At 41.9% G+C, this 19047-nt stretch overlaps 1 protein-coding gene across 1 annotated transcript in view; it reads left to right on the plus strand.

The window, feature by feature from the left end:
- The window catches only part of SHB (SH2 domain containing adaptor protein B), a 347131-nt gene extending 337522 nt beyond the window's left edge, over window positions 1-9609 (plus strand). Inside the window, exon 6 of the mRNA XM_063914230.1 lies at window positions 7667-9609. Within this exon, the coding sequence (XP_063770300.1) occupies window positions 7667-7850 (184 nt within the window). The 3' untranslated portion in view covers window positions 7851-9609. The remainder of the gene's footprint in view (window positions 1-7666) is intronic.
- The last annotated feature ends 9438 nt before the right edge of the window (window positions 9610-19047 follow it).

A 19047-nucleotide genomic window follows, 5' to 3' on the forward strand; every position in this document is an offset into this window, starting at 1 on the left:
AGTGTATCAGACGGGCCAAGAGTCCCCCCGTCCTATCAGCCTGCATATAAATATTAGTGGCCTTGAAAAGGAGGGAGCGTGAGTTTTTGTCGGACAGGTGGGCCATCCAAGCCGACTGAGCCACTAGCCAGCGTACCTTCGTAGTGGGGGCACCATCTAGCAGGTATTGGGACTCTAGTTCCCTGGCGTCCCTTTCAAGGGCCTGTTCCTTCTCCCTGGAGGATACTTTATGAGCCGCTATGCGTCCAATATATGAACCTCTCAAAAAAGCCTTAAATGAATCCCAAACTATCGTAGCCGGGGCTGACCCTACATTATCGTTAAAGTACCCCCCCCATTGAGTCTCGAGGTCACTGCAGTCACCAAGCTGGGTCAGCCAAGAGGGGTGCAGCTTCCAATAAGAGTGCCCCCTCTGACTTCCCACAGCGATAGTCATCAACATGGGGGAGTGGTCAGAGACCCCTCGGGCCTCATAATGAATGTCAATGATCCCCGGGACAAGGGCAGGGGACACTAGCATCAGGTCAATCCTGGAAAAGGAGCCATGAGCACTGGAAAAACAGGAGAACTGGCGGGCCGTAGGGTGACGGAGCCTCCACACATCAACCCACTGCAAGCTATCCAAGAAATCTGCAAACTTAGTAGGGCCACCACTCGCCAGCGCAACACTCGGGGAGTGCCATCGATCCAAGGACAAATCTAGGATGTTATTAAAGTCACCCAGGCATATCACTGGGGTAGTGGGAGATGAAGCGATGAAAGAGGCAGCCTGCTGCAACACAGCATATGAAAAGGGAGGGGGGACATACACCGCTAATATGTAATAGGGCTGGGAGCTCAGTTTACATTCCATAAATACAAATCTTCCATATGGGTCAGTTTTGATCGACAGTAATTCAAATTGCACTGATTTTTTAATCAGAACCGAGACACCCCTAGAAAAGGAAGAGTGAGAGGCGTGGTAAGCCCATCCCACCCAGGCCCGGCGTAAAGACAATAACCTATGTCCCTCTAAGTGGGTCTCACTGAGGCATGCAACGTCCGGGTCATATTTCTTAATCATATTTAAAACCAGAGATCGTTTGATTTTGTTATTCAGACCTCGGACATTCCATGCCAACAGCTTCAGATTAGTCATGACTCCATGTAGACTCTATGTGTCTCCCGGATAGACATTTCCCAGAATACAACTGAGAACCAACATCAGTAATACCAGTAACACATGACGTACATAAGCCCAGCATTATAATCCATAGCGTCTGAATTAATAAACATCCTTGCTTCAAAAAAAACTCAGGTAAGAAAAATAACAAACTAAAGAAAGAAAACCAAAAACAGCAGCAAAGAGAGCCGCAACTAGCAGCTTCCCAATTATCCCTCCCCTCCCCGTATACCCCCCAGAACACCGGCATACTTATATCCCAAACCAACAACCTAAACTACCAAGTGCTGAGTAGGCCCAGATTCTCAACTAAACCTCTAACCAACACCACTTGGACGGTAAGTCTTGAGCCACCAATGCAAAGGAGGGGGGGCTCCCCGATCTAAGATCGTTCCCTCCGATAGCCCAGACCCAGCTCCTGCAACTCAGGAGATCAGTCCGGAGCCAGCTGTCGAGCACCCGGCGCAAATCTGTCCAGCCATTGTGCCGCTTCCCTGGGGGAATTAAAAAACTTGGTCTCCCCGTCCGCCACAACTCGGAGCCTTGAAGGAAACAGCATGGAATACGGAATGTTGAGGTCTCGCAGACGCCGTTTAATGGGCATAAACTGGGCTCTGTCCTTCTGGACGTCTGCGGCAAAGTCCGGGAAGGCCGACACCTTGACTCCATTACGGACCAGCGGGCCCTTTGTGCGACCTAGGCGAAGAACTGAGTCCCGGTCCTTATAATGTAGGAATTTGGCAATGAAGGTGCGAGGAGGGGCACCAGGAGGTAGTGGCCGAGATGGTATCCTATGTGCACGCTCCACCGCAAATTGGGCCGTAAAGGACTCAGCGCCATACATCTCCTTGAGCCAAGATTCGAGGAAGTCCTCCGGCTGCGAGCCCTCTTCTCTTTCAGGTAGGCCCACAAATCTGACATTGTTCCTACGCAGTCTTCCCTCCATGTCTAAAAGCTTAGTCTGGAGGGAGGAGACTTGTTGGGTCACCGTGGATACGGACTGCTTCAGGGGTCCACACATATCTTCCAGGTTGGAGACCCTTGTCTCCGCCTCACCCACTCTCTCACGAATGCGCTGGACATCTTGTCGGAGTAAGGATAGGTCACACTGCACCTTCTCCATCTTGTCGGATAGACGTTGCTCACTGCCAGCTATAGCCTCCAGCACCTGTTGAATAGACGGCGCCTCCGCCACCCCCGGGGAGCCAGCCGCAGACACGGAGGGGGAATCAGAATGGGTAGGAGAGGGAGCCGACGACACCTTGGGTGTGGGTTGTCTGGCATATCTTTCTAGCTTGGCCGCAGCCGCACTTTGGCCTCCCTTAACCATATTGAACAGGAGCAGTCACAACCACCCTAGAGCAGTGTGTTCCGTGTAGAAGTATAATGAGAAGGCGGTAGGAGCGAGGACGCCCTCAATTAGTGGCGGGAAGCAACCGTGCCCAGTCCTTACATCAAAATATCAATGGATAGAAAATACAGGCTTGTGTAGAAGTAGCAGCAATATGTACAGTAATATTGAAGAGGGAGAATCTTGCAGCAACTTCGGAAGGCAAGGGCAGGATGTCGGTGCGTAGCACACTGAAGGATATTAGTGCAGTATAGCGACGCAGTCAGTTCCAATTACTAATGCATCTCTTATGTGGTAGAATGGGAGAGCTGTGCAGCAAAAGACACCTGACTGTGCTTCCAGCAGTATGTTGAGTCAGTATAGGTAGTATAGATACTGAGAGGCTGAGAGTGAGTGAGCAACTGATAGTGAGGTCCCAAATAGCAAAGGCTCACTGGTCACAGGAGAGTTCCATCAGGCAGCCCATCAAATGTGCAGGCATTAGCAGCAGCCTTTATCATTCACTCCCAAAATGGCCGCAGTGTCCCTTCCTCTTCCCCTTCCCCAGGAGTACCTGTTTGTTCTCCCGTCTTCAGGGTCACTTCAGGGACCCAGGTTGCAGCCCTGGAGGCAGAGGAGAGGCTATCTCCCCCCCACAGTCCTTTTGCGGGCTCCGGCAGCAGCGGCAGCCCGCCGCTCGAGCTCCGGGTGTCCCGCGATCGAGGCCGCCAAAATCGAGGCCGGGGATCCGGAGAACTTGTAGGCCGCAGGGCCGGATGTCGGTGAGAGCCACGTCTACGGGACCCGGAGAGCACGGATAGGGACGCCCGGCAGTGTCCAGCAGTGCAGGGTGAGCGATTCGGCCGGGTAGGAGCACCAGAGGGAATAAGGATGGGTATCAGGAGTTTGGTGGCCGGGGAGCTCCCGAGACCTGCTGCCTACTCCTTAGCCGTCGTGGCCACGCCCCCCGCTATTTTTGATCTTTAAGGATTCAGTAATATCAGGTATGGTTCCCAAAGACTGGCGTATACTGGAAGTAGTGCCTATATTCAAAAAGGGAAGTAAAGCTGAACCAGGTAATTATAGACCAGTTAGTCTTACATCTATAGTGGAGAAAGTATTGGAAGGTATTCTAAGAGATAGTATTCAGAAGTTCCTTGAAGTCAATAAGGTCATTAAAAGGAATCAACATGGATTTGTGAAGGACAGATCCTCTCAAACCAACTTACTTGGCTTTTATGAAACAGTAAGTGCAAACCTAGATCAGGGTAAAGAGGTGGATGTAATCTTTTTAGACTTTGCCAAAGCTTTCGACACTGTACCGCACATGAGACTTATCTACAAGCTACAAGAAATAGGGCTAGGAAGCACAATATGCACTTGGATCAAAAATTGGTTAGATAATAGGGAGCAGCGCGTTGTGGTTAATGGATCTTTTTCAAATTGGACTGAAGTGCTAAGTGTTGTGCCACAAGGCTCAGTATTAAGACCGCTATTGTTCAATATTTTCATTAACGACCTAACAGAAGGTCTAGAGAGCATGGTGTCAATTTTTGCAGATGATACCAAATTGTGTAAGGCTATAAATACGGAGGAGGATGCTGAGTCGCTTCAGAATGACTTAGTTAAATTAGAAGCATGGGCAGCGAAATGGAGAATGCGCTTCAATACAGACAAGTGTAAGGTAATGCACTGTAGTAACAAGAACAAAAATAACACCTACATACTAAATGGGGTAAAATTAGGGGCTTCTGTACTGGAAAAGGACTTAGGTGTCCTCATAGATAGCAAACTAAGCAGTAGTACCCAAAGTAGGATTGCAGCAAAGAAGGCTAATAAGATATTAACATGCATAAAATGGGGAATTGATGCTAGCGACGAGAGTTTATACTCCCGTTATATAAATCACTAGTGAGGCCACACCTTGAATACTGTGTACAATTCTGGGCACCATACTACAAAAAGGATATCCTGGAGCTAGAAAAGGTTCAGAGACCAAACTAATTAAGGGCATGGAGACGCTGGAATACAAGGAAAGGCGTGCAAGACTAGGCATGTTTACACTGGAAAAGAGGAGACTAAGAGGGGACATGATCAACATCTACAAATATATAAGGGGACAATACACAGATCTTGCGCAGGACCTGTTTTTGGTTAGATCAACACAGAGAACTCGTGGACACTCACTCAGGTTAGAGGAGAGGAGATTCCGCACAATATGGCGTAAAGGCTTTTTCACGGTAAGGACGATGCGTGTTTGGAATTCCCTGCCTGAGGGAGTTGTAATGGCGGACTCAGTCAACACCTTTAAGAATGGGTTAGATAAATTCCTAATGGATAAGGATATCCAGGGTTATGGTGCATAGTCACGCACTATAGTTATTATAAAAAGAGAGAAAAAATGTAACGGCTGACAGCAGCATCAGTCAAAATTTTAGACCAAATAATCCTGCATAGGAGACCACAAATAGGTTGAACTCAATGGACAATTGTCTTTTTTCAACCTTAGATACTATGTTAATAACATATACCAACATACCTGTACATTAAAAATTCACTGTACTGTATATTTATGATGTCAAAACTGGACGAGATTCAGCCGGTTAGAGCTTGGGAGGAGAGGCTGGGTCACTTGGCAAGACTCAGGTCTCTTAGTTCCGTGGTTCTCAACCTCGGTCCTCAAGTACCCCCAACAGTTCATGTTTTCCAGGTCACCAAGCAGTTGAACAGGTGTATTAATTACTGACACATTATAAAAGACCCACAGGTGGAGCAAATTATTTCACTTGCAATCCTGTGAGGAGAACTGGAAAACATGAACTGTTGGGGGTACTTGAGGACCGCGGTTGAGAACCAGTGTCTTAGTTATTTGTCTGAAGATAACTTAAATTAGCTCCTATGTACAGTTATCTTCTGAGAGCATATGCCTACGTATAGTATATGATGGCATCATTATAGGACATCATTGTCTTAAGGCTACATCATTATCCAGCCAATTGTCTAATATCCCCTCAATACAGCAGCACGTGAGTACTAAGAAATCCCATTGAAGAACCCTATCTTACCTAACTCAAAAATATAAGCCAACTCTTATTTTAGGTTTAGTGACCCTTTAAGATTTAGAACTTAAACTTGATTACGATGTCTTCTTCAAACATGGATGTGGGGAGATGAAATTGTTTTTATTATTACTATTATTATTTTCACTTTATATATTCTGCACATATTTCTTGTAAATACTGTGCATCTTGGTAAATAAAGCAGAAATTGATCCTTTTTGAGAATGGAGTATATGTCTCCTTAATGTATTCCGTTGACTAATGCTCTCTAGGCAGTGGGTTAATAGACCGTACCATTGCTCAGTGTGCTGTAATTGGTGTGTTAAGATTGCAGAGCCATTATCACATGCTTTATACATCTCCTGTCTGTGTGTTTTAGATAACACTGTCTGTATGCACAGGAGACTTCTATTCTGGTTCTCTCTGTCATCATGCGCTGTAATTCCCGTCATTGTTTCTTGATTCTGATATTGGTGCATTCTGTCATACAATAGCCCTGCATATTCCTGAGGTTAATAGGAATTTAGATTACCTCACAACAAATCTCAGAGACGTGGAGGTTGTACTGGTGACACTTTGCATCTGATGAATTACAGTCCACTCTAGTATGGTTTTGGACTGCTGCCCTCTTAGTACCCATCTTTTTTAATGCACTATAAATCCTGGTTTTTGCTTGCTAGCAATGATGCTTTTAATCCTAGCCTTTTGTACCACCGCTGTTATTTTGGGTGACTGTTTTACAGCATCACTAATCCTGTTTTTCAGAAGCATAAAGAGAGTGAGATAGTATGCACACAGGCTTATTAAAAGCATTTATTCAGACTTTTCTATTATACTGCGATGAGTACGATATAGAGGTAATATAGGGATAGTTTTTGGTTACTTAGGAGGTCAAAATAGCCAGTGCTATGTGTACATCCCCCACTGAGCAGTTTTACCTCACACCCCGCCACAGTTTCCGTCTTGCAGATGTACTTAGGCAGTTGATCCAATTCCAGTATATTTTCCTGATGTCATATCTGCTGTAATAATACTTTGCATCTATTTACCTCATATAAATTGTGATGCCTGCATCATTTAATGTGAATGGTTCAGTCATCCAAGGTTAATGTGGTAGCTTTCCAGATAGTCATGGTCACTGATGTTTCTGACCTGCCCTCCACAGTACTGTATATGATGCAAACTACATCACAGTGGTAAACTGACAGACTCTCTCATGATTCCCTGAGGTCTCTATTTTGGGAGTCTCCCAGACAATCCAGGAGAGTTGGAACATATGGGACATAGGGAACGGCAAGCTTTTTGCATGTAAACACTGGATGGTAACAGTTTCTGAAAACAATTTGCTTAAATTAAGTGTTGTCTTACTAATTAATGTGTCGCCCTGTTAATTATCTTCATTACATGATTCATTTATTGTGCAAGTAGAATGTGTTTTCTCACTGGCATCCTCTCTATAGAATGCTACATTGTAATAGGTTGATGATTATTATTATTAATAATAATATTTTTTTTTCATTATTATTATTATTATTATTATTATTATTATTATTATATTTTGACGGTACACATTAGGGTCTGTCTGTTATTTTTATTGTGTGACTGTCATATCACTTCCAAAACATCACCATACATCTGAATGGTGGATTGATGCAATGACACTTCTAACATCTTTGTATCCAAATATTCTTTCCCTTTTATGTGATATTTCTGTTGTGCTTTTTCATAATAATGATTAACCTGCCAATATTTGCTAGTCTATTATATATAGTACATCTGAATCCATCATGTAACTGTATTATTGTCTGTGTGCTTTATTGTTCATGACATTTTATTTTAATTTCTTATGTAAGCACTTGAATCTAGGTTGTACCCAGGCAAACAATTTTTTTTCTTTTTTTTTCTTTTTTTTGTGGGATATGTTAAGTTTTCATTTTAAGAAAAAAAAACACCTAGTAAAAGTTGTGTAGTGAATATAATAGGAACTCTGTATACCCCCCACCCGATTAAATAATGTGTTACATTTTTAAAAGTGCAAAGTGTAGGTATGTTATATTTGTGATTATTTTTTGAGTGTATTCATTGGTTCTGATTTGTCTTTTTTTATGTTTACAGAAGCAGCCAAGGATTCATGCATATGAAACTGTCAAAAGCCAAAGAAAAATACATCTTGGGTCAGAACAGTCCTCCTTTTGACAGCATTCCTGAAGTCATCCATTTCTATACCACCAGAAAACTACCAATAAAAGGGGCTGAACATTTATCACTCCTCTACCCTGTAGCTGTGCGGACCCTTTAGAGCGCAGAACTATCCCCTTCCTGTGGACAGGGGACTGTAAAGATGCATTGTTGCCAGTAGAGGGCAGCACTACAAATCAGCAGGGTACTGCAGGTGGACTATTCACTCACTGACATTGTGAAACGTCAGTTATGGGCACTCACAATATGTACGACGTTGCACTACGGCTTTCATAAAAGACACACTTTCTGTTTTGAGTAGGACCATTTGGTGAACCAGGAGATTGACCTTTTGTGGGCTTGCAATCAAAGGTGGGGGGATGAGAGTGTAAGCTAGCCTTGAAACATGCAATCCTTATGTAGGAGGAGCAATTTTTAAGTGTTCAATGCTTTTATACTGCAATATAAACTTTAAAATATTTGGGGTGTCCAATGTTCACCTCCTCCAATACATAATACCTTCTGTTAAATACATTCTTGAGGCTAAAAGACCTGTTATATACAGTCAGAAGAAAGTTTTCCAATATGTTTGCATTTTACTCTTTCTACTGTATTTCATGCAGTGTGTTTCTCTTGCTAATGCCATCAGTGATAGGCCAATTTTTCATTTATTAAAAATGAAGGGTTATGAATTTGCAAACAGTGGTGGTTCCAGAGGTGGGGATGCAGCACAGTCCAAAATTCAAATAGGGGAGACACACCAACTGCCAGAGAGTCCCGGCCAGTGATGTTTGGCAGCGTTTGGGGTGACAGCGTGGTTCCCCTATTTGAATATTGGACTGCAGCCCCAACGCTGGAGATGCCACTGGTTGCAAGGCTTTTAAGCTAATTACTACTCAGTAATTACTGAATAGCGATGGGAGCACGTGCTCTTATCTTTAACTAGGTGGTAGTACAGATTTGAAAGGGTCTTCAAAATTATGTTTCCATTTTTGACCATGTCCACAAAAACTGAACTAATTAGCAAATTGCCTTTTAAGAGATGTGCGTTGATGGTACAAAATGTCCGCATCTTGGAGGCTACAATTCCAAAGCTAGACCACAGTAAAGAAATTCCAGCATAAACACGTGTTAAACCATTTTGTACTATGTTGTTTTCCTTAAAGTTGATCATTTCTCCTTCAGATAAGCAATGCATATTTTCCCATTGTACTAGAATAAGCTGAAGCGAAGTGGGCTCATGCCTTGAGAGATTTCTCACTTGATTGCTGTATGTGAAACATTAATAACTTCAGTGTCGTCACCTTTCCAACACCAAGCTTTGGATCACATTCAGCATTTACTGTGGTACCTGTGAGAACCGGCACATAGCGCCTGCATGGAAGGCCCCGGCCTGCTCTGACAATATATCTTGTAATACTTGTCTGTTAGAGCAATAACTTGTTTGTTTCACACTTGCTTCACCTGTTCTCATAATCAGTCATTGCGCTCTAAGTTCTGGTTTAATTATTTATGAATAGGGTATGTAAATAAAGAAAATAGCAGTTTAATATATAATTATATTTTTGACCCTGTTTTTGGTACAAAGGAAGAGTTGTTGTGCACCTTTTTACAGTCAGAGGCCTTAAAAGGCAATGTTGACCATGTTTAGTGTTTGTACAGTGTGACTGTTTAGCGGGGAAGCATTAGTCAAATGTTCTAGGTTTAACAATAAAATCAGGGTATTGTTAGTTTGGACTGCTTGTGAATCCTGTTTGTTTTTTCTCTCCTTGTGAAGCTTGTTTTTGCCTTCTATACGAATAGCAAAAAAACAACAACATAGTATTAGGGGTTCAACCTTATCGCTAATAAAATTGGTCTTCAGCATGTGTAAGTAAAAATCATTGTGTCTGCCAATCTGTTGTCATCATGTCGTTGAATTTAATTTTTTTGTGCAATACATTGTATGCTTTCCAAGCTATGGTTTTTGTCTCTTACTGGTAATTGCGAAGAATGATCAAGCTAGGGAGATCATCACAGGAAGATGGCTCTTTAATTGATATCTGAAGCAATGGTTTATTCATATTTTAATGCAAAAGCTATTCACTTATGCTTCTGGATTTGCACTTCATTACCCCCGAATTCTAATGCAAATTGGGTTCCGATTTGCAAAGAACTTTGCCTAAGAGGTCAGGCTAGAAAAAATTTACAAGTGTCCTGATGTGAATGAGCGAAAATGAGAAATCCCTTTGCGGGGAGCAGCCTTGCCTGACATCTGACATTTAATTACAAGCCTCTCCAGCGAGACACCCAAATTATAGCACTTCAGTGATTTCTATAGACATAACTGACAGAGACCATACAGCGTTCCCAATTTAAGAAAGACAATCTCAAGGTTTGAATAAATGCTACATTTATTTATTTAAAAAAAAAAAAAAAAAGAGTTCTCCATTTGTTACTCGGAACAATGACACTCAAAATCCTCATGTTTTTTGTTTTGTTAGTAAATGGTGGCAATTTTTATTTTTCGCATGCTTTTAACAATAAACTTTTAATTCTCCAAGGAGAAGTTAAAAACTCAAAATGATTGTTTTGGATGATTTGCCAACATAACTCTTAAGCCTCAAGATCTATCTTTTCATAGTGTCGCAGGCAAAGAGAAGTGTAAGGTATAAAACATAGGTTCTCAAACTCTGTCCTCAGGACCACAAACAGTTTATGTTTTCCAGGTCTCCTCACAGAATCACCAGTGAAATAATTAGCTCCACCTGTGGATCTTTTAAAGTGTCAGCGAGCAGGGTCAGACTGGGGGGACCGTGTCTGAGGGCCCACCCACTCTTCTAGACTGTACACTTGAATTGTACATCATACATACAGTATATGAAAATTGTCTTCAGCAGCCATACAGCCTACCATAGATAATGGACCAGCACATCCTTCTTAAAGTGCAACATGCTTAAATCCATTAAAAGCTCCATTTAATCAATGTTTTTAATGGATTAAGGCATTTTGCACTTTATGAAGGATGTGATGGCCCTTTATCTATAGTGGCTGTATGGCTGTTGAAGATAATTTGTATATACAATTTGTTGGATCTGGCACTCTGATGTTGTTGGAAGGATAAGTGTGCGTTTCCCCTGTCTTTATACATACAGTAAGTTACATTATAATGCACAGGACTATGGCAATATTTCTCTACACTGCAGTGCTGTTATTAATCTTGTACATTATCATGCATGCACTCACTCTCTCGATATAGCTATAGATATATATATATATATATATATATATATCTACACATATATATAAAGGGGCCAGTACATCTGTGATACCTGCCCCTAAGCATCCTCCTGTTGGGCCCTTCATACCTCAGTCCAACACACGCCGTGAGTAATAAGATTTGTATATTTCTGTATGTATAGTTGTATAGTAAATGCATTATGTAACTGCTTGCTATTTTTTTTTTTTTTTTTTTTTTTAGAAAAGTTTAATTTTCATTGTATTCACACTGATTTGCCACTATTGCTTTATGCAATATACAGTATGTGGTTGGGTGTTAGTCGACCTAAGAGCCTCATTACACTCAGAACATGTCTTGTAATATTTGTAAGACGTCCTAGCTTACATGCATTTTTTAAACCCAACAAGATGGTGGTTGGAGAGGAACCAAATTCTGCATTTAAAAAAGCTAAACAAAACAGAAGAGGTGTTCCCATTCCTCTAGTAAATGTCAATGTGTGCACTGTCGTTCCTCGCACTTTGTCCTGGTGTAATCCAGAAAACAACAACAAAAACAACACCGCCCGCAAAGGAATCCAGGGGTCACTGGTAACCTCTAGTTCCTATGTAACCATACCTTTCCTATACAGTGTTCAGTGTAGTACATTATACAGGCAAATTATTTCTTCCCCTTCTGAGAGGTATTACCAGGATTTACTAAGAGGAACAAGAGGCCCCGGCCCCCTAGTCTTGTAAGACCCAAAGAGGCTTTATGGAACTTGCCTCTTAAAGCATATAGTAACTGATAACTAACTTAATGTTATTGCATATAAAACACAGGTTGTATTACCAGCATTATATTAAAATAGATCTCCCTAGGGGCTAGAAGAATAAATCCCCATTTATATACATTTATTAATATACATATTAGTAGTGAGCGTAGCCTATAAACAGTACTCATTAGATATGTAATGTAGATGTTGCAGGTTGTAAAAAATGGCGCAGTATTTCCAGTATGCTAATGGATAAACAATTGTTATTTTATTTTGATTTTACAAGTACGCTACCATAACTGAAGTAGGCTATGAAGTAAGTCATAGGTCTCGAACTGTGCTCAGGACTCCAAACAATGCATGTTTTCCAGGTCTCACAGAATCAGTGAAATAATTAGTTCCACCTGTGTCAGTGAATAATGAATGCACCTGTGTACTTGCTAGCAGGGACGTGCGGTGAGCTAAATGGCTCAGGAGGCACTGGCCAGCCCCAGAGCCAGATTTACATGCAATATATGAGTCAAAGGGTACATGTGGGCATTACACACATGTGCAGCAGTATAAACTCCTGGAAATCTGGTGAGTTTTGATCAGAGATGTGCTGAAAAGATAGACAGGTGAGGCACTGCCTCACCTGCCATAGACTTTTTACTCCAAAGTTTTGGCTGTAAAAATGATTAGAATAATGCAAACAAGATATCCCAAACAAATTATTTGTATTTTTCATATACTTTATTCAGTCAAAACTCTTGCACAAACGTTAGTATGACAGGAAAGGCTCTGCCTCACCTGCCTCACCCCACCGCACGTCACTGCTTGCTAGTTCACCTGGGAAATGTGACCTGATTGGGGTCCTGAGGACCGAGTTTGAGAGTCACTGAAGTATGTTGTTCCTGGTGAACATGACTTAAGAAAATCCCAAAACTGGTCTGGTCATATGGGGCAGAGTATATGTGTCTATAAATGTATTCGAGTACAATCTAGGCAATGAGTTGCTGGTGAATTTATCCTATAAATGGCTGGATTTAATACCCAAGGGATTGGAGTACAATTCACCATCCATGTGTGGCGGGTTTGAAAGTTCAAAATCTCCAGTAATAACCCGTTCACACTGTACAAAAAACCCAGTATCAACCCAGCATTTTTCCGGGTCGACACTGGTCGCTGTGCAGTGTGAACAGGTCACTGCTGAATTCCTGGGTCGCCTGACCTGGTAATTCAACCCAGGAATAAAGAAGGGTTATTCCTGGGTCAGGCACAGTGTGAACGGGTTACCCGGGTCGGTGTGACCCGCCACCCGTTCATAGCATAAGGAGAGGCAGCGCAGAGATGATGTCATCTCCAGCGCCGCCTCCGCCCCCGATGCTGCCTCTGGGTCTGCCCTCGGGTGGCAACCTCAACCGGCATATTGCAGGGTCGGGAAGCCACCCTGTTCACATTGCACAGGTCCAATGCTGGGTCACACCCGGGAAGGACCCGTATCCAATTCCCGGGTGTGACCCAGCAATGGAATTGTGAACGGGGTATGAGAGAAGGATTGCCTCCTCCAATCTGCCTGCATAGAAATAATAGATTTGCAGCTTAAACTCTGTACTGTTCTGATATAACCAATACTTGTAAGTTAAGTTTTATTCCGTTTGTCCTTCTAATTGTAATGTACTTTCTCCAGCAAAATGCAATTTAATACTGTGGCTTATCAAAAGAGGAAGTTTTAATCAAGCTTGTCTTAAAAGTTAGATATTTTTTCAATAATTATTTTAAGCCTCACCCTGTTCTTCCTCTAATTGTGGATGTTTCCTTTTTGTCAAAATGTACTTGGATTTCCTTGTACAGCTAACAATTGGAGACTTCTAGCTCTCTAAGATAGCAGCGTCTCATGCTTGCCAAATGATTTGGTTTCTAACGATAATATTAACTATGTGAGTGGAGTAATGTCAAAGCCATAGAACGGTGGTACAACTGGGGATAACACTTCATAACATGTATCACTAACACTGAATTACACCAGAATCAGGACTTTCCATGAGTCACCCTAACAGCATGATACCAAATACACTTTGTGTAATCTGTATGTTATGAAGCCATGATTGCATTCATTTTGCAGATTTAATAGTGTTTTTAAGTTAAGAGATTTTAACTATTATTCTTTTTAACCTTCAAAATAAAGGCTTGCTTTTATTCATAGGGATATATAACTACACACAGGATGGGAGGCAATGAAGTTGCCGGGTGTCAGAATTCCGGCGGTCCGTATACAAACACCGAAATCCTGACACCCCGTGAAATACCGCCGCCTGGAATCCCCACTCGAGGGGGAATTTAACCATGCACGGAGCGTGGCGAGCCCGCGAGGGGACACTCTGCGCGCGCTGCTGGTATTCTGGCTGTCGGGATCCCACCATCAGTCTTCTGATCGCCGGGATCCCGACAGCCGGGATATCATACTAAATCTCACAGGACTCCTCTGAGGTTCCCACCATAGGAGAGAAAACGTCCAGGAAAATCCTCACAAATCACCTGGAGCTTCATGAAGTACCATATATGTAACCCAGAGGCTTGTTCACACCCCGCATATATGCTCTTTTACTGCCAAGTAGCCAAACTGGACAAGCTTGGTGCTCAGGCCAAGCAGCTTTATCTCTCCCAGGATCACTAAGACTTGCTACAGGTTAGACATGATTATACACTACCAAATGTCACTATAAATCTGATTATTGGGTATGGGATCACATGTTGATAAAAAGCATGTTTTGGAACATTGGTCCAATTGCCTATTATCATTGCAGGTGTCGGTGCATGGGTAACCAGCAATACAAATAGGAAATTGACAATTTAATGCGAACAACTCTGTGCTGAGTGTGTGGGCAGATTGAATGATTACAATTCAATAATCCTTGATTGAATTATAATCCTTTTACTACACATGGTGATAAACTCAAGTAAATCATATTTTGATTGGTCTATAGACAAAATTTGTTGTAAGAAAAGATCTTCTGAACATTAGATTATTGGATTACAAATTCAATATTGTGTGTGGTCATCATGAAGGGGAAATGAAATAGGTTCCCAGAAGGATTTGCCTTTAATAACCTTAGCATTTTATGAACCGTCGGCAAAAATATGTAAATCCGAACCTATTACATTTCCTCATTAGTCCCTGTACTTGCTATGGTGGTAGTTTACTAATAATAAAAAAAATCCTCTTTAGTAGTGTTGTGCAGCACAATGTGTACAGAGTTGTGCAAGACATAAGATTTCATTTTGCAATGTCAGATTTTTTTAAATGAGATTATAAACTGTAGAAAGGATGCGTTCTTAGGGGGCAGTCTTTGCAGTGTGTAGGAAAAACTGAGCCATTTCCATTCCTTAAAAGTAATGTTCGAATTTTGTAGCCAAGTATAATTTCTGCAATATGGATAAAAAAAGTTCAAACACATAAAAGTGCCACATGAAGTAAAGGCATCCTTATTCCCCTCCCCCTCCAGTGACGATCCCTCTGATGGCATTGGTCCTGCACAGAGCTCTGCATGCAGAGGGGACTGTTATGTGATCATATATTTTAACTTTTTTACTGAACTACTATTTGCAGTAAATACTAACCCACCTGAACTGGATGTCACTTTTTTGCTGCTGCTCAATACACGAAGAATAAAAGGGGCATTATATAGTAGGAGGATTGAAGCTAGATGAGGGGATAAGATATTCCGGCAGCCGGGATGCCGGCTGTCACTATACCGACAGCAGCATCTCTGCCGAATACCCTGGCAGCGAGGTACGTTCTACCTTCTAAAATATTGAAGAATCCACCATAGTGTGAACTATCTTTTTATTTTAGTCACAAAGACAATACTACACATTGTATTCTTATTTTATTTTTTTCACATGGTATATGGACACTGGAAATAAGTGAAAAGAGAAACACAAAGAATGTAACTGAAGGAACATATTTATTTTTTTTTATTTTTTTATTCAGTTATGGTGTCTGTTTTGAGTGCATAGCGCCCATGACTGCGCCATTTCCTCATATCACATTTGTTTGCTAAACATTGATGGTCAGTGGCCATCCCTAATATGATTACTGCTTTATGAAAGGTAACATGTCTGGTCGGAAAGCGAAATATTTGTGATGGGTGTGGATCATTAGATCGACAGTGTCTAGGTCGACAGTCACTAGGTCATCATGTTCTAGGTGAAAAGGTCAACATGAGTTTTTCATGTTTTTTTGATGTCGTTTTCTCCGTACAGTGACTGGGAAGCCCAATTAGTGCACTGTGTCCCCTCGCATGGCTCACTTCGCTCGCCATGCTTCGGGCAAGGTGCCTCGCTGCGCTCGGCACGGGTTACTATTTCCAATCGTAGTCCGCGTGGATCGTTAAGTATGAAAAAGTTCAAAAAAAGATTTTTAAAAACTCATGTCGACCTTTTGACCTGTCGACCTAGAAACCCTGTCGACCTTGAAAACATGTTGACCTAGTGACTGTCGACCTATAGTGGTCGACCTAAACATTGTCGACCTAGACACTGTCGTTCTTCAGACCGGATCCCATTTGTGATTCACCATGTGCCTCAGTTTGTGGAAGTGTGTCTAGATGTATGCAGATGCACATAGGATTGTGGCTGCATTTGGAGGATGAGACCGCAGGAATGAAGGTGTTCCCACTGAAGTACAGAAGAAGCACACTCAGCTTGTTGAGAAGAGTAGTACAGAGCATTCTTAAGAGCTTCCCTTGCCCCTGAAAATCAGCAGTGTGGTATAGAAGTTAGACAGTCTTTGGGTCAACACCATATGGTTGCCATAGTCAAAAGGTCGAGACAAAAAAATATAATATTTGTTGTGTTTTTACCCCAATTAATTGAAATGCATCCGCTCGCCATGGCATGGAGTCTCACTCTGCTACACTCCATTCGCCACAAGGTTACTAAAGGTAATGTAATATACTTATTTGGGTTTGTGGGATATCGTCAGGTGCTCCTCCGAATGTGAGCAAGCCAAGTGTGACAAAAAGGGTGCCCTAGTGGATGCAAAAATGGGAAATAGATAGTATGTCACATGTCTGGCGCTATTCAGTGTGTGCTACTGAAAGAAAATGATTTGGTGTGTTTTTTTTACATCAAAATTCAATTTACAGACGTGGGTATACGCAGTACACTTATTTATGACAATGGGTTAAGTTCTTGATAACAATAAAGAGTGTTAAACCATAAGCTCAAAAAGATATGAAGAAATTCTGATATTTTGTTATACGGTAAGTAGATCTTTAAAAATGTTGTCCAAACCTTGCGGGTGCGGGGGGAAAGGACCTGGTGCAACAAAGTGTTAGCGCATCAAATAAAATCCAGCAATAAAGTTAAATGCAAAGAGATAACATTCCTGTGGAAATAAAGACTGCGCTCTTAAGGTAGGAGATAAATGTTCCAAAAGATTGGATCATACCCCAAGTGTGTAGGAGGAGCCGCAGGTGTTGTAGAATGCAAGGTACCTGGTATACCCTGCATAGGCTCCTTCGCTTATAACAGATGAGATTCATTTCCAGCGTCCAGCAAACGACAGTGCAGGTACTGTAAGTAGGGCCAATGTGTTTCAAGACCTCCAGGGTCTCTTCTTCAAGGGCTATGTATTTTACTCACATATGTCTGTAAATTGAATTTTGATGTAAAAAACACACCAAAGAATTTTCTTTCAGTGGCACACTGAGTAGCGCCATACGTGTGGCATACTATTTATTTCCTACTAAAGGTAACCGTTTGTAACATGGATAGTAAATGAGGCAAAAGTTATAAAAGCATGAAAAAAAACTAAAAAACGTGTCGACCTTTTGACTGTTGACCATATGATGTCGACCTAATGACTGTCTATCTTTTATCTGTCTAGCTATACAGTGGAAACCTCCTCAACTACCCCTGCTGTCCCAGCATAACAGAGAGGTCACTTAATGACACAGAATTACGTTTGCACACACACATTTTTTAAATTGTATACATTTCTGACAAGTTATGTAAAGTTGGATCAGCTAAACTGTAGATGACCCCATCGGTCACCACCAGATTGCTACATGGTATTTATCAATAGATAAAAGCTAAGAACAATGCTTCCATTGGAAATAGTACATACACACAAATCAATATTAGAGCCACAATCAAGTTTACAGAAAACCTCTGACTGGGTCGGGGAGGATGGTGATTGCCATTCTCAATACATTCTGTTGGGATATTGCTTCCCACCCCCACCTGCTGTTTTTTAAATTGTCTCTTTCAGAAAATCATGTGCAAAGAGGTGACAGGCTGTGCCTGAAACTGCTCTGATGGTATCAGAGTGCATTGAAGTATCCCAGATACATTTGCAATCATCCGCCTTTTACCTTCCCTTTGTGTTAATGTCTTTCAGTGTCTGAGACACCCACATCATGCACACATTACGCACGAGAGGTGACATTTTAAGATTGTGTTCCTGTAGATTACGTTGTTTAGTTCCTTCTATACTGGAACTAGTGAATAGCTGGTCTACTGCAATGGCTACTAATATGTTATCATTTCTAACTAAATAACTTACAAAAGTATAGTGAATATGGCACAAAAATATGAATGACATGGGTCCTTTACAGAGAGCATACTTTTCCCCATATAGGTAACAGTTGTGAAATGGCATTGTGCTGTTATGGCTTCACTGAGAGTGTAACATATTTGCACTAATTACATAGGTGGCAAACTTCTCCTTATATAAAGCGTATTACATTATACTTAGCTGTTGGGGGGGGCTAGTTGTTTTTTAATTGTGTGCTGTAGGCAGTGATGCTGGGAGGAACAGGGGCATGGTGCTGCCAATTGTGTCATCTGAATTGACCCACCATGTAATGCAGGTATATGTGGTAATATTTCACAGGGGCATTGGGCCACAATGATGCAATTTGCAGCTGATTGCGTCGTTTGGCTGCATGGTAGAAGTGGTTGGCATGTGGGACAGTGGGAGCAAGGGCGTAGCTGCCATAGGTGCAGAGAGTGAAGCGGCTATGGGTCCCAGAGCTGAGAGGCGCCCACCTTCCCTGTCACATTTACATATGTTCTATACATTTTTCACCAATGGGGCCTGCACTATATCTAGGTATGCACCTGGACCTGCTCATTGTAATGTGGTATAAAATGAACTGGAGGGCATTATAATGTTACGTACTCTCAACTGGGGCACTATAATTGTTACAATATGAAGTGGAGGTGCTATAGTGTGGAATAATATGAACTGGGGACAGTAATGTGGCATACAGTAATATAAACTAGGGACACTATGTCATAATGCGAATTGGGGGTACTGTGTTTGCATAATGTGTACTGGCAGCCCTACAATATGGCAAA

The sequence above is a fragment of the Pseudophryne corroboree genome, chromosome 1, assembly GCF_028390025.1.
Source record: "Pseudophryne corroboree isolate aPseCor3 chromosome 1, aPseCor3.hap2, whole genome shotgun sequence".
NCBI classification, from domain to species: domain Eukaryota; kingdom Metazoa; phylum Chordata; class Amphibia; order Anura; family Myobatrachidae; genus Pseudophryne; species Pseudophryne corroboree.